Genomic DNA, 16,761 nt, shown 5'->3' with positions numbered 1-16,761 from the left:
GTACAGAGATTCCAAGAACTGTGCCAGTTTGAATCCGGAGCATTTGCCAGCAGCTCCTGGCCACTGTAATTGGTGCAGTGGTGTCTGGATGGCCACTGGTTCACCTGCTCACCCACAGGGAGTGGGTTTGCTCTCCATCTAACTCCAGGGACATTGGCACCCAGCAACTTAAGTTTCTTACTGGTATGCTCATGTTACCAACATCTATTGAACCAGTACATTGTATGGACCCCAAGCCCACTGTCTTCAATGTTGGTACGATTGATGCTGATCCCATCACATTCTGGCTGAGATCAGCTGAGTGAGCATGGGTTAACGGGAAGGGTGGAACTTGAGACTTTGGCTAAAAACAGTGCCTTTCACCATCTCAGTGCAATTTACACCAACAAGTTACTTTTGTAGAGTAATCCTTGTTAATGTAAGAAGCCTGTCAGCCAATTTGCATCCATCAAGGTCCCAACACCTCTCTGGTCTGGAGCAAGTGATTGACCGACAAGATAAAAAAACATGACAAGTAGGAGCTCTACTTTCCTGCCTCATCTTCAGAGCATTGGTAGTACAAGTACATTGGTAGTGTGACTGTGACACTTTATATTCTGCTGTTATTGTTTTCCCTTGTACTACCTCAATGCACTGTTGTAATGAAATGATCTGTATGGATGGTACGCAAGACAAGTTTTTCACTGTACCTCGGTACATGTGACAATAATAAACCCATTTACCATCTAATTTCCCAATTTTTACTGTTTTATTTATTCACAGTTGTAGCTTTTACAGACAAGGACAGTGTTTATTGTTCATTCCTAATTGCCATTGGTGGCCTGGCTTTTGAACCATTCCACTCCCTCTGGTGAAGGTGCTCCCTGGTGCTATTGGTTAGGGAGCCCCAGACACATTGACAATGAAGAAACATCAATATATTCAGGATGATGAGACGCTCTGGTAGCCAGAATAGGCTGCGGATAGAGGGAATGAAGATTGGTATTGGTTTATTATTGTCACATGTACTGAGATACAGTATGCTCCACCAAGCAAGCGAGGTAGGAAACAAAAGATAGATGTGAACAGTTTAATCTTACATGCCACACTTCCCCTTGCAACAGTGGTCAGCTCAGGCTAAAGTTGTAACCCATGCCGATGATTTTTATTTTATTCTTTGAGGCTCTACAATAAATTTAATTGTTGCAGTGCATAGTACGGAGGCTTGAGATGTTCAGGAACCAGCCAGTGCTCTTCTCAGACAGACAGCCATTTGAAAATAACTGCACCGCTAAGACACACATCAGAATGATTGAAATAAAACACAGCAGTGTAATCTTCTCATTAGTCCAGTCCAGTAAAGCTGCTTTGGAAGCCCTCCTCACCCCCTTCACTTGAAGCCCAATTTAATCAGTCTGTGAAACACTGCTTTGTGACCTTGGTGATCCTTTCTCAAACTCTGCAGTAGCTGTGGCCTCCAGGCAGCTAGCACAGTCCATTTAATTCAGGAACCCTGAGAAGCAGCCTCTGAAATGTGTCTGAGAACTCTGCTCCATCCTTCAGACAATGATGAGTTTGCCTCACGCAGTGAAGCAGTTCCTGTAACAATCACTTCTGGCTCTGACCATGGGAGGTCCCTTTTGTTGCTGGTTCTGCACAGGATCAAGTCTGATTCACTCATTAACTATTGGTCCAGATGCTCTCGTGGGTGATTAGGGGGCTGTCAGCCTGTAATCGGGCAGTTACTGATCCAGTTGTCATTGTGACAACCAGCTACATTGCCTGCAGTGAGGAGAGCTGCAGCCAAAGTGAGTTGTTGAACATTAATCTCTGTGACTTGGAGCACTGGCTTTATTAGGATCACAGTCCTATGGTAGTTGAAGGTAAGTCTGAGAGCCCATTTCTAAATTTGGAAAGGCTGGGGGAGCATTGGCTTTCACAGAATGGGGGTGTTGTTGGCAACGATAACATTTATTGCCCAAACTTAACAGTCCTAGAACTGAAAGGCCTGCTGGGGCATTTTAGGGGGCAGTTAGGAATCCATCCAAAAGCTGCAGATGCTAGAAATCTGAAATATGCTGGAAATACTCAGCAGATCAGGCAGCGTCTGTGGAGAGAGGGACAGAGTCAAACTGCATTGCTGAGGCCCTTGGGTCACACATAGGTCAGACCTGATTAAAAATGCCAGATTTCCTCCTTTCAAGGGCAAGAATGAGCCTGGTGGAAATCTCCCTCCTTATCTATCTGCATGTGAGGTAAGGATGGTCATGCATCTGCACTCAGAGACTTCAATGAACCAGAGAGGTTCCCCATTTAAAGTCTATCGCAATAGAACAATGTCACATCTTTTAACCATTACTTCTTGATTTGCTTGTACCAGCTGTGGCAGCAGTACCCTGACACCCACTTTCCCTGCCCTCGACCCATGACTATGCCAGCATTGATGTCTCCTGGGACCACAGCCTACATTCCTACCTCATGCCCACTCACCCACTGATCCCTGCTCACTGATACACATCAGTTCCCGGACAAGGGACATCACACAAGAACGTAAGAGAGAGGTGCAAGAGTTGACTACACAGTACCTCAAGCCTACTCTGCCATTCAGGAAGCTCCAACTTCCTGCTCATTCCTCATAACCCTTCACTCCATATCGACCAAAACACTGTCTGTCTCGTCCTTGAATATATTCAATTATTTAGCCCTGCCCCCTGCCCAAATCTTGAGGTATCAGGTTCTAAAGGTTCACAATCCTTTAAGAAAGTAAATTCCTCCTCACCTCTGACATAATTATTCTGAAACTACACCCATTAGTTCTAGATCCACAATCCACAATCGAAGAGTCTGAGGGCACATCCCACCAGGCTCAAGGACAGCTTCTATCCCACTGTGATAAGACTATTGAACAGTTCCCTTATACGATGAGATGGACTCTTGACCTCACAATCTACCTTGTTATGACCTTGCACCTTATTGTCTACCTGCAATGCACTTCTCTGTAGCTGTGACACTTTACTCTGTTATTGTTTTTACCTGTATTATCTCGATGCTTACTCTGCACTAACTCAATGTAACTGCACCGTGTAATGAATTGATCTGTATGAATGGTATGCAAGACAAGTTTTTCACTGTACCTCGGTACAAATGACAATAATAAACCAATACCAATACCAATACCCTCTTAGCATCCACTCCTCCAATACCCTTCATAACATTATGTGCTTCAATAAGACCACCTCTCATTCTTCTAGACTCCTATGAATATCGGGCCATATTTTTAAAATTCTTCCCTCTGAAGACAACCTCTTCACTTAATCTTTTGCAAACTCCCTCCAACGCAAAGAAATCCTTCTGGAAGTAAGGTGATCAAAGCAGTGCGCAGTACTTTAGATTTGGTCTCCCCGATGCCCTGGCAAGATTTACCTACTTTTATATTCCATCCCCTCTGCAACAAACACTAACATTCCACCTGTAACTTACAGTGTTTCATGTATGGGGACAGCCTATGTACTGCAGCATCCTTCAGTCTCTCCCCTATTTAAACAACATTGGGCTTCCCACCAAAGTGAATAATGTTCTCTCCACATTATATTCCATCTGCCAAATATTTATCCACCCACTCAACCTGTCTGTCGTCCTTTAGACTCTTTGCGTCCTACTCACAACTTGCTTTCCCACTCATGTGTATATCATTATCAAATTTGACTACATGACACTCTTGTTTTCAGATCTCTCCATAGCCTCAACCCTCCCTGTCCTTATAACTTTGCTCAGTCCTAAAACTCTGTGAAATCAGTTCATTCCAAATTTTTATTCTCCTCCAATGGCAGCCTTACTTCTTGCCTCTGAAGCTCTGGCCGATCCCTCCTAATCCCTCCTCCCCTTCCCCACCTCTATCTCCTCTTTCAAAGTGGTCCCTAAACCCACCTCTTTGGCCATGCTTTTGACCTGCCCTGTTATCACCTCTATACGATTTGGTAGCAAATATTGTTTAAAAATATTATTAGTGGGCAGCACAGTGGTGTACCTAGTGGAGCTGCTGTCTCACAGCTCCAGTGACCAGGGTTCATTCCTGACCCCTGTTCTATCTGTGTGGAATGGAGTTTGTACGTTCTCCCTGTGACTAGGTGGGTTTCCTCCAGGTGCTCCGGTTTCCTCCAACATCCCAAAGGGTTAGTAGGTTAACTAGCCATGTGAATTGCCCAGATTCTGTGGGTGAATAGTAGAATCTGGGGGGAGTTGATGGGAGTGTGGTGAAAATAAAATGGGTTTACTTTAGGATTCATGTAAAATTACAGTCTTGATGGTGTGGACTCAGTGGGCTGAAGAATGTTGCACTCCCAGCCTGTCATGATTTGAACAACCAGATCTGGCAAAAGAACAAGAGGCAAGATGACAAATTCTTTTTGTAGTGATTTGTCACTCTGTTCATGTTTGTATGTTTGCATGAGGTTATGGGTGGGTGGGTGTGTGTGTGTGTGTGTGTGTGTGTGTGTGTGTGTGTGTGTGTGTGTGTGTGTGTGTGTGTGTGTGTGTGTGTGTGAGAGAGAGAGAGAGAGAGTATGTGGAGGTTGTGTGATTGTATTTGTGTGTATATGGTGTGTGTTTGTGTGTCTAGTTGTGTGTGTTTCTGTGTCTGTGGTTTTGAGCATGTGTATGTGTGTATACTGTGATGTTTCACTGTGTTAAAGACACCTATAAATGCAAATTGTCGGTTTATCTTTGGCACTGAGACAGCAAGGAAATTGGGACTATCCCAGCATTCCTACCTGCAGAAGTGACAGGGCCTAAGTCATTTTGAATCTATGACTTACGTGGATAGCAACACAAGCCTGAAGCAACAGTTGAAAACACTTAAATATTGCAGGGTAGATATGAAGAGAGCGTGAGAAAGCAAGAAGATGAGAGATTACGAGAGCGAGACAGGGCAAAGAGGGTGAGAGAGACTACGCATCAATGCTGCATGTTGCTGGCCTTCCTTTTAAAGTTGTACTTATGTTTATGGTCCATGACATTGGCTGCAGTACATGGTGTGTGACTGAATATCACGCACGTAAATCCCACAAGCAGGATGTTGACAGTTTTACATTCTCTTTCGGACCGATGTAAGCTGTTGCCATGACGGCGCCCTCATGCTCTCTGAAACTGCTAGCATTCAGACATCCTGGATCAGGTTCCTGGCAATTCCACTTTGACTCTTTGTCCTTGCAAGGCTGAAAAAGCTGGCATTTGGAAAAGGCAAGTTAATGAGCAAGCTACGGAGGAAGCTTACCTGTAAGGCCACCCTTTCACAGGAGGGCAGTTGCACATTTTTCCCCAAATAAAATGCGAATTAGATTCATCCTGCAATGCAATATTTGGCATCATAAACACACCAAAAAAAAACTCTTAAGCAAACAATTGATGAATGTCCCCATTGTGTAGACGCCCATTGTCTGTCTGGACTTGTCTGGAGTTTAATTATCGTTGTGCTTGACCGCAATGTCACCAGCCATCGAACAATACTCTTTTTAACCAACTTCAGTACTAGTGTCTAATCTGCACCACCATAAGCAGTTCCTTCATTGTATACCTAATAATATTCTGAACATAAGCTGTCACTTCACATCAGAAGAGAGCTTGCTCAGCGCAGCGAGGTTTTTTCCATTAATAATCAGAGACGCTTGAGTTTCTAATTTAAGAATGCATCCATCTTTCATTTTGATTTTAGAACGACTGACATTAATTGCAGGCAAATATTTAGACACCTCAACACTGACAGGATCATGAATGTGCCAATATTGTGGTGTGACCATGAACAATGGTTGTCTATTTAGCAACATTTTTGGAAGAAGAGAAAGCTTCCAATTAATTGAAAGGCTTTTTTGTTTGTGAGCAAAGGCTAACTGGTTCCCTTCCAAAATGGATTGTCACTTCCCATGGCAAAGATGCAGAGTGGAGTGAGGGGCAGGAATCTTCAACAACTATCAGAGGCAGTGAATAAAGATGTTCCACTCCCAGCCTGTCATCATTCGAACAATCAGATCTGGCGAAAGAACGATAGGCAAGATCAAAAATTCTTTTTATAAAAACAGTGATTTGTTAACCTGTTCATGTATGTGTGTTTGTGGTTGTAGGGATGTGTGTGTGTGTGTGTGTGTGATTGTATTTGATTGTATTAGTGTGTCTGGTAATGTGTATTTGTGTGTCTGTGTATTTGTGTGTATGTGGTTGTGTGCGTGTGATTATTTTTGCTTATCTAGTTGTGTGTATTTGTGTGTGTTTGCAGTTTTGCATATTCTTGTGTGTGTGTGGATGTGAGTGTGGTTTTGTGTTTTTGTGTCTGTTGGTGCATTTTTGTGTGTACATGGTGGTGTACGTGTGTGTGTTTTTTTTTCTGAGCTTGTGTGTAATTATTAACAAGAGTAACAAAAATTGGTAGATGCAGGAGTGATGTTTTCCTTGGGGTGCCTGGAACCAGGGGTCACAGTCACAAAATAAGAGGTCGGCCATTCAGAACTGTGATGACAGAAAACATCTTCACCTGGAGGGTGGTGAGTCTTTGGAACTCTTTACTCCAGAGGACAGTGGATGCTCAGTCACTGAGTACTTTCAAGACAGAGATGAATAGATTGTTTGATATTAAGGGAACCAAGGTTAATGCTGGCGGATGGTGCTGAGGTAAAAGATCAGTCATGATTTTATAGAACGGTGGAGGGGCTGAATGGCCTTCCAGTTCTGTTCCATGTGTTCTTATGTGCTCTGAGAGGTTCCTGATGAGTAGGTATCTCTCCAAGATTCCCCTCCAGCCTTGGGCAGGCAGTTGATTGGTCGTTGCTAGGCTTCCCCATCCAGCCCAAGGAAAGCACTCACGGCCAGCAGCCAAGCTTTGTAAGGGGGGCATCTATTCCTCCTGATGCAAAAAAACTGCAGATGCTGTAAATCCGAAACAAAAACAGAAAATGTTGGAAACACTCAGTGGGTCAGGCAGCATCTGTGGGGATAGGAGTGGCAGTTAACAGGTCAAGGATCTTTAAACGGAACTGGAAAAGTGGGTTGCTTTGAGCTGAGGAGAGAGGTGGGGTGGATCGAGCAGAGGGAATGGCTGTGATAGGGTACAGACAAAGTTCTCAAGGTAAAAATTACTTTAAAGACCCAACAGTTTTAGTTAGTCTCTATACCCGAACTATCCCCCATGTTAATAATGAGGCTTGGGCTGGAAGGAGACATCTGTCTCACAGCAATAATGCTGAACACAATTGTCACAACAGGAATGTACAACCAAATACAGGAATTAGCAGCAGGTGTACGCCATTTAGCCCATCAAGCCTGTTCTACCATTCAGAACCAGAATCAGATTTATCATCACTGACTTAGATGACGTGAAGTTTGTTGTTTTGCAGCAGCAGTACAGTGCAAAGATATAAAATTACTATAAATTACAAAATAAATAAAAGGAATAATGAGGTAGTGTTCATTGGTTCATGGACTGTTCAGAAATCTAATGACGGAGGGGAAGAAGCTGGTTCTGAATCGTTGAGTGTGGGTCTTCAGGCTCCCGTATCTCCTCCTCGATTACAGTAACGAGAAGAGGGCATGTCCTGGATGGTGAGTGTCCTGAGTGATGGATGCCGCCTTCTGGAGGCACCACCTGTTGGAGATGTCCTCAATGGTGGGGAGGGTTGTGTCCATGACGGAGCTGGTTGATCCGAGTGTAACCTCAGCTTCCTATTTCCACCTATCCTTGGTAACCTTTCACCTCCTCGCTTATCAAGAAACTATCATTGTCTGCCTTAGAAATATTCCATGACCCTTTGAGGAAGAGAGTTCACAGAGCCATACTGTACAGGAAAAACGCCCTTTAGCCCACCGAGTCTGTACCAACCGTCAAGCTACGTTTGTCCCACACTAATCCTGCATTCCCATCAACATAAGAACATTAGAAAATAGGAGCAGGGAGAGGCCACTCAGCCCCTCAAACCTGTCCCACCATTCAATACGATCATGGGTGATCTGTCCCAGGCATCATCTCTTCTGCACCAGTTCCCTGCAGCATTCAAAAATGTATCAACTTCCTCCTTAAATGCACCCAATGATCTAGCCCTCACAACCCTCTAGGTAGAGAATTCTAGAGATTCACTCCCTTCTGTGAGAGGAAGTTTCTCACAATTCAGTTTTAAATGTCCACCCTCTAATCTTGTCACCATGTCCCCTTATTTGAGTTTGTCCCACTAGTGGAAGTATGTCAGCATCCAGCTAGTCATATTCCCTCAAGATCTTACATGTTTCAATAAAATCACCCTTCATTCTACTAAACTCAAATGAATATAGATTTAATTTCTTTAGCAGCTCAAGATAGGAGAACACGTTCATCCCAGGAATTAGCCTATCAACTCCCACCCTCCACATCTCCCAAGATTCCACCATTGGATTCTACCACTCACCTGCCCCCGGAGGCAATTTCCAGCAGACAATTAGTCTACCAATCGTTGGGATGTGGAAAGAAACCAGAACAGCTGGAGGAAACCCACGTAGCCACAGGGAGAACGTGCAAACTCCACATGGACAGAACCCAAAGTCAGGATTGAAACGGGTCACTGAAGCCGTGAGGCCTCAGCACTACCAGCTGCACCACTGTGTCGTCCCGTAAGGGTTCTCAACTCTCTGAGTGAAAAAGTCTGCCTCATTTCTATGTTAAATAGGCCACCGCTTATTTTTAAAAAGTGATCCTTCATTCTAGATTCTCCCACAGGAAGAAACATCCTCTCCACACACAGCTGTCGAGAGCCCTCTCTAACATAGGGGTGCACATTGTTGGGGGACAGTGTTGATAATGTCTCACTCGAAGGTAAAGGTGACTGATTCCCTCTTGGGTGACCAAATAACTTATCCTCTCCCTCCTTAGCTCACAAAACAACGTAACTCACCAAGAAGTTTCACACAGGTACGTCCAAACCCCAAGGCCTGACATGTTGGTGATGGAGATGTTTGTGTGGGTTGGCATCTGCTGTGGTGGTGTTCTCTGGTTTTGTTGTTTTTCTTTTTACACATAGTTCTGGATAAGGATGTCCAACCCCAGAGAAACCTCCCAGAACTGAAGTACTGTGGCTGTTTGGAATCTGAAATAAAAACAGAAAAGAATCAAGAGGCGCTCAGCTGTTTTGATGAAAGGTCATCAACCAGACACAACTCTGTTTTTCTCTGCATTGATGCTACCTGACCTACTGAGTATTCCTGTGTACATCCTTATTCTTATTGCCCACCCAATCCCAAAAAAACTAATATTACTAATTGGCATTAGATTCATAGAGCCATAGTGCTACACAGCATGGAAAACAGGCCCTTTGGCCCAACTTGTCCATGCCCACCAAGCATCCTAACTGAGCTGGTCCCATTTGCCTGCATTCGGCCCATATCCCTCTAAACCTTTCCTATCCATGTACCTGTACACACCTTTTACACATTGGGCAGGCACGGTAGTGTAGCGGTTAACGTAACGCTTTACGGCGCCAGCGACCCGGGTTCAATTCCGGCCGCTGTCTGTGAGGAGTTTGTATGTTCTCCCCGTGTCTGCGTTGGTTTCCTCTGGGTGCTCCGGTTTCCTCCCACATTCCAAAGACATACGGGTTAGGAAGTTGTGGGCATGCTGTGTTGGCGCCGAAAGCGTGGCGACACTTGCGGGCTGCCCCCAGAACACTCTACGCAAAAGATGCATTTCACTGTGTGTTTCGAAGTGCATGTGACTAATAAAGATATCTTATCTTAATGTACCTGCCTCTACCACTTCCTCTGACAGCTCATTCCATGTATGGGCCACCCTCTGTGTGGGAAAAGTTGCCCCTCAGGTCCCTTTTAAATCTTTCTCCTCTCACTTTAAACCTTTGCCTTCTAGTTCTGGTCTCCCCTAACCAGGAAAATAAACTGTGACTATTCACTTTATCTATGCCCCTTGTGATTTTATAAACCTCTATAAGGTCATCCCTCAGCCTCTTACGCTCCAGGGAAAAAATCCCCAGCCTATCCAATCTCTCCTTATAACTGAAACCCTCCAGTCCCGGTAACATCCTTGTAAATCTTTTTCTGCACTCTTTCCAGTTTAATTATATCTTTCCAATAGCAGGGCGACCAGAACTGTACACAGTGCTCCAAATGTGGCCTTACCAACATCTTATAGTGTGCTTCTTAATCTGATCTGCACAATCAATGTGGTGAAATTGCATTAGCCCTTTAAACATAACCCTGTGGGTAATGTTGTTTACGGATTGGTGTTCAGTGTGACTGATTTTGTGGTGTTCAGTGTTACTGATTTTGGCCTCAGCTGGATTTTGGTCATGCTATGATCTGCTTGCTTCCTGCAGTCTCAGTGTCTATTATTTTGTTTTATTTAAGTTCATTCCCAGGAAGCTTACCCAGGGTAAATAATTAGCAAACCATCTGAATGCAACCTGGGTCAAGTCATTCAATTAAGTGGTGTGACTGCCTGCCAGCTTGCCTGCTTAATGATGGCTATCCATCAACGAATGCGGATATCTGCTATGTATGTTGCATGAGAGTTACAAAAATACTTTAATCATTTGCATCACTGGTTTTGGAGCAAACAGATGCTAATTCATGGGTTCGTGGACTTAACCATCAAGTTCCACATTTTTGGAGCAGTGGGATAACCTGTGGTTCTTTGTTCAACACTCAGTGAAGAGCTCGATACTTAATACAGACATGACCCTGAGATACCTGGGTGGATGCTCAAGAAACATCTCCTGCTGCCATTGGCTCCGTGTAAATCAGCAAGGTCAAGATTTGATACTTTAATAGAGGCTTAAGTTAACTAGTTGCATCTGGGTTTGGCCTCAGTACCACTGGAAGGATGGCTGGAAGTTGCTGGCCCCCTAAGGGTTTTCCTGGAAGGGTGCACACATTCGGAAGGTGGCAAGGTATTATTGGATGTGAGACCCCACATGAAGAATGAACTGCAGCACAGTGGCACAGTGGTAGTGCTGCTGCCTCACGGCTTCAGAGACAGGATTTGAGGCTGACCCAGGGTGTAGTATGTGTCGAGTTTGCTTGTTCCCCCATGACCATGTAGGTTTCCCCTGGTGTTCCGGTTTCCTCCCACTTGCCAAAGTTGTGTTTATGAGTAGATGGGGCAGGCACGGTAGTGTAGCGGTTAGCGTAATGCTATTACAGTGCCAGCGACCCCGGTTCAATTCTGGCTGCTGTCTGTAAGGAGTTTGTTCGTTCTCTCCATGTCTGCGTAGGTTTCCTCAGGGTGCTCTGGATTCCTCCCACATTCCAAAGACGTATGGGTTAGGAAGTTGTGGGCATGCTACGTTGGTGCCAGAAGCGTGACGACACTTGCGGGCTGTCCCCAGAACACTCTACGCAAAAAGATGTATTTCACTGTGTGTTTCAATGTACATGTGACTAATAAAGATATCTTATCTTATTAATTGGTTACTGTAAATTGCCCCTAGTGGAAATGAATGACAGGAGAATCAGGAAAGTAGTTGATGGGAATTCAAGAGGAAAAATGGGATGAGTGCTTGGTGACTGGCATGGACACGATGGGCTGAAGGGCCTTTTTTCCCCGCTCTATGACTCTAACCTGCTGTCAACACTTAACGTATAAAAAATGGTGATGTGTATATAAAGCCCGGGAAGACCCTGCACTCTTCACCACTCCAGCAGTTATAAATTCATTGTTCAACTGGGCCAGCTGGTAGACTTTCTGACTCTTTTTAAACTTGGAAATGTATCTTGACTCCTTAAGTGGAGACAGAGGGATTTTTAGACTTTTGTGGAGCTAAGGTTATGGGGATCAGAGAATAAAATCTAGCTGAGGCGAAGATCGTCCATGACGTCATTAAATGCAGAGTAGGCTTAGGGGATCATATAGCCCACTCCATCCATCTTCCGATGTCTTTATGTTTTCTCTGGAAGAAGTGCAGGATATGGTAGGTCTGGGTAATCGTTAGTCAGCAGCATATTACCTTACACAATACCAGAGTGAAGCTCTATTGTTTGAGCATTTCATTCCAGGGACATTTATTCTTGAGAGAGTTATTTTCATCTAGAACCCAGTGCTACGAAGGCAGTGGAACCAGATTCAATAGTGTCTTTCTGGGAGGTGTTGCAGGAATGGTCAGTGAAGAAACGATCTGCAGAGTTCTGGGTGAGAGCAGAAGAAGGGGAACTGGATCCATTGCAGGCCTGATGGGCAGGTAGGGCTGAGGGATTCCGTGTGGACAATTGTTCAAGATGGAAAAACCTGTTTTTTTTCTTCAATGTTGGATTGGAACATAAAAAAAGTATTGAGAAGGGGTCTCCAATAGGATTACCCAGCGTAAAACAGCACAGAAACCAGTCATTTGTCCATAGGTGCATGCTGGTGTTTATTCTGCATACCAACCTCTTCCCACCTGTCTTCGTCTCACTCCCTCAACTTGACCTTCTATTCTTTCCTCCCTCTTATGGTTATCTGGCTTCCCTTTAGGAGCATCTGTGGTATTTGGCTCCTGGTGCTGGTACATTCCACACTGTTCACCAACTGCAGAAGTTCCTCCTGGAATTCCTCGCCGCGTTTATCGGTGACTGTCCTCTATTTCAGCCCTCTGCTTCTGGTCTCTCCCACATGTGTAATCCATTTTTTCTTGTCTACCCTAAAAATTACTACGTTGTTAGAAAACCCTCAATCTGGTCACCCCTCAACTTCCACACCTAAAGAACCCAGCATGTCCTGTACATCCTGATCGATCTGGGAGGCAACCGTGGTAACTCTGGATGGATTGAACGGAAATATAATCCTTCAGTGGGAAGCGTAGCTTCAAACATTGGTTGTCCAGGAGCTTAAACCTGCCTGCTATCAATCAGACACCAGCTAGCAGACGTTACTGTCAATCACCCATGTGGACTGGGCTGGAGGTGAGAGTGGCTTGTACCACAGCAAGAGGCCACACCATCATGAGAGGAGAGCATTGGCTGTAACAGTGAATGATGGCACAAAGAGACCAACAATGTATACGAGAAGGCTTTATTTCCTGCATGCATTGAACTAATCTTGTGATCACCTCTTCCCTCTCCTCCTTAAAGCAAATAGATTGATGCAGTGCAGGACAGTATGTATTTAGGGCAGGATGTGGTACATAGAAGGATCTGTGTAACAAGAGAGAACCTTTGAGCCATGAAATTCAAACAAGTTATTTCATATCCGTGCACAGGATATGGGTGTCACTGGCAAGGCCAGCATTTATTGGCCATCCATCAGAGAAGGGCATCTGGTTGTTACAGTGGTGGTGGGGGTGAGGGGTGAGAAGTAAAATGGGTCTGGAGTGATGTTTGCTTGCCAGGACCATCACAGTAAACATCCTCTCCGAAAGGAAATTAATAAGCTGAAAACAGAAAATGCTGGTAACAATCAGAAGTATAGTCAGCATCTATGGAAGGAGAAACAGAATTAAAGTTTGTCGAAGTCCCTCCATCAGTCCACTTATAATGAAAGATCTCGCACCTGAAACATTAACTCTGTTCCCTGACCTGCTGAGTTTTTCCAGAATTTGCTGTTTTTATTTCACATTTCAAGCATCTGCAATTTATTGATTGACTTTAGTTAGCTGAAGGCGCATTTACAACAAGATAAGATAAGATATCTTTATTGGTCACATGTACATTGAAACACAGTGAAATGCATCTTTTGCGTAGAGTGTCCTGGGGGCAGCCCACAAGTGTCGCCACGCTTCTGGCGCCAACATGGCACGCCCACAACTTCCTAACCCGTACGTCTTTGGAACGTGGGAGGAAACCAGAGCGCCCGGAGGAAACTCATGCGGACACGGGGAGAACGTGCAAACTCCTTACAGACAGCGGCCGGAATCGAACCCGGGTTACGCTAACTGCTACACTATCGTGCCTGCCAATCCAACACAGTCACCATTACATACACTAGCCTTTTAATTCCAGTTTAAATTTTGTAGGTGGGCTGCAACTCCCCTGCCCAAATTAATAATCCAGGTTTCAGCATACAGGGAGAGTAGTTTAATCATTGGGCCATAGTTTTAAACCTCTCATAAGCTTTACATTCCTCATAAGTTAATTGACTCTTCCATCTTCTGTAGTTTCTTTTTAAATGTCTCTGGATGCTTTTGCTGATCTTTTTGTCTTTTTCAATTCTTTACAAGCTCTCTAGTTTCCATCTTTAACTTTTCCCAATTTCTTTTAAGGACTGTTCTCCAGAGCACAACTCGTTCCTTTCTGGTTTAAGCTCGGGGAGATCTGTCAGACCGTCCTATGTGATCAAGGTGAGGTGTGATGGTGTCTGGTGACGGGGCTGCTGGTTACCGACTGACTGGCCTGCCCCAGCTGTGGAAAATGTTGGGGAGCTGGGTCAGGGAGTAAGGGGTAATCTGTCTCCGGGGAGATGGGATTCCCTGCTCCAAGTAACCCAAACCTCCAGTTGGTACAGTGGTCACATCTGAAAGAGCAGCAGGAATCTCATGCAGCTCTGTGCTGGTTGGTTATTCAGTTCTAGCCACTGTGTTTTGCGAGAGCTTCCTGTGCACATTTGGTAGCAGGCAGAGAGGGGTGGAGGTGAGTAATGGCCTGGGCCTCAAGGTAATTCAAGACTCGATAATCTCTTCCATCCACCTTGTAATGCCAGACCTTGCCAGGGTAAAGCACCAAAAGGAAAACTCACCCATAATGTGAGGATGCAACTTACCATCTGTGTTTTATGACAAATGTGATTGATTCCTAAACGCTAAATGTGAAATTGTCCAGCAAGTCATTCATTTGTACCCTCACCACCCCACTGAAACAGCAGAATAATAAAACCAGATATACCATCTTGCATCGACCCAGCTCTGAATTCAGACTTGGAAAAACAACTCCCAGTGTCTGACTTAGGAGAACTGTCCCACAGACTAGTCAAGCCTGATGAGTTCATACTCAGAGAATCACATCTCACAGGTAATATGCCAGACTTCTCGATCACAATCCCTGGATACCTCCTGTCTCACTGGCAGGACAGGCACGAGAGGTGTACACGGGGGGAAGGAATAGCCCCTGAAGCCCTCAACATTAACTCCAAACTCCATAAAGTCTCATGGCACCCAGTTGAATATGAGTAAAGAAACCTCCTGCTTTTAGAAGGTTACAGACCTAATGTGGATAAATGGGATTAGTGGAGATGGGTGTAATGGGTGGCAAGAACATGGTGGGCTGACGGACCTGTTTCTGTGCTGTACAACTCTATGACTATGACTACCCTCTACTGTCCTCCCTCAGCTGATGAATTAGTCTCCCCCATATTGATCAACACTTGGAAGGGTGGCACTTTGGTGCAGCGGGCAGAGCCGCTGCTTCACAGCTCCAGAGAGCCAGGTTCAATCCTGACCTCGGGTGCTGTCTGCGTGGAGTTTGCACATTCTCCCTGTGACCACGTGGATTTCTCCCGGGTGCTCCGGTTTCCTCCCACATACCAAAAACCTGCGGGTTGGCAGGTTAATTTGCCCCTAGTGTGGAGGTGAGTGGTAGAATCTGGGGGAGTTGATGAGGATAAAATAATGGGGTTGATTTAGGATTAGTGTAAATAAGTGGTTGGTGGTCAGTGCGAACTCGGTGAGCCGGACGACCTGTTTCTATGCCGATGACTCCATGAATGTATGACTATCCAGGAGAATGAGACTTCAATGTTCATCACCAAAGATAGCTTGGCAGCACTATCACTGATTGAGCTGGCTGAGTCCTGAGGAGTCTGTGGCAGGTGCTGAGTGAACTAATTTGAGGAATAAACTAGAGAAACAAAGGACTGGTTAGATGGTGGAATCTGGATGAAAAACACGATGATGCTGGAGGGACTCAGCAGGCCAGGCAGCATCCTCCATGTGGACTGGGCTGGGGGCAAGAGTGGCTTGTACCACAGCAAGAGGCCACACCATCACGAGAGGAGAGCATTGGCTGTAACAGTGAACGATGGCACAAAGAGACCAACAATGTATAAGAGAAGGCTTTATTTCCTGCATTCATTGAACTGATCTTGTGATCACCTCTTCCCTCTCCTCCTTAAAGCAAATAGATTGATGCAGTGCAGGACAGTATGTATTTAGGGCAGGATGTGGTACATAGAAGGATCTGTGTAACAAGAGAGAATCTTTGAGCTGTGAAATTCAAACAAATTATTTTATATCCATGCACAGGATATGGGTGTCACTGGCAAGTGGAGAAAAGCAGGCCTTCAACATCTGGGGTCAGGACTCTTCATCAGGACTGAAGATAGGAAAAGGGGAAGCCCAATATATAGGAGGGAAAAGCAGAGCAGTGATCAGTGGACAGAAGAGGGGAGGTGGGATGGGCACATGGTGGTGATAGGCAGATATAGGTAAGAGATAGTGATAGGCAGGTGCAGGGGAGGAGGGGAGAGCAGATCCACCAGTGGATGGGTCAAAGGTAAGGAGAGAAAGGAAAAAAAAACAAAGGGAGGCTAGAAAAGAAGAGAAGAAGCATGGTGGGGGTCGTGGATAAGGGGGATGGCGATTACCTAAAGTGGGAGAATTCAATGTTCATGCCGTTAGGCTTCAAGGTTCCAAGATGGAAAATGAGGTGCTGTTCCTCCTGTTTGCACTTGGAATTCTCCTGGCTTGACCTTGTGTTCACCAATCTATCTGCAGTGGATGCACCTGTCCATTAAATCATTGGTAGAAGTGAGAACTACCCAGTTATTTTGGGAGCAAAGTCCCATCGTCCCACCAAGGACACCCTCCATTGTGTTGTGTGGCACTGTAATCATGCTAAATTGGACAGACTCAAAACAGA

General features: G+C 45.0%; 1 protein-coding gene across 4 annotated transcripts in view; it reads left to right on the top strand.

Annotated features, from left to right (window-relative positions):
• The window catches only part of LOC127569970 (coiled-coil domain-containing protein 85C-like), a 206,198-nt gene that overhangs the window by 141,302 nt on the left and 48,135 nt on the right, over positions 1-16,761 (top strand). For 2 of the 4 annotated variants that reach the window (XM_052015109.1, XM_052015090.1), the window contains exon 3: positions 14,172-14,249. The exons of the other annotated variants lie outside the window; for them this stretch is intronic. In XM_052015109.1, the coding sequence (XP_051871069.1) occupies positions 14,172-14,249 (78 nt within the window). The remainder of the gene's footprint in view (positions 1-14,171; positions 14,250-16,761) is intronic. 4 annotated transcript variants of the gene reach the window in all.

Source organism: Pristis pectinata, chromosome 1 (assembly GCF_009764475.1).
Source record: "Pristis pectinata isolate sPriPec2 chromosome 1, sPriPec2.1.pri, whole genome shotgun sequence".
NCBI classification, from domain to species: Eukaryota; Metazoa; Chordata; class Chondrichthyes; order Rhinopristiformes; family Pristidae; genus Pristis; species Pristis pectinata.
This window is presented reverse-complemented; position numbering and strand designations above follow the sequence as displayed.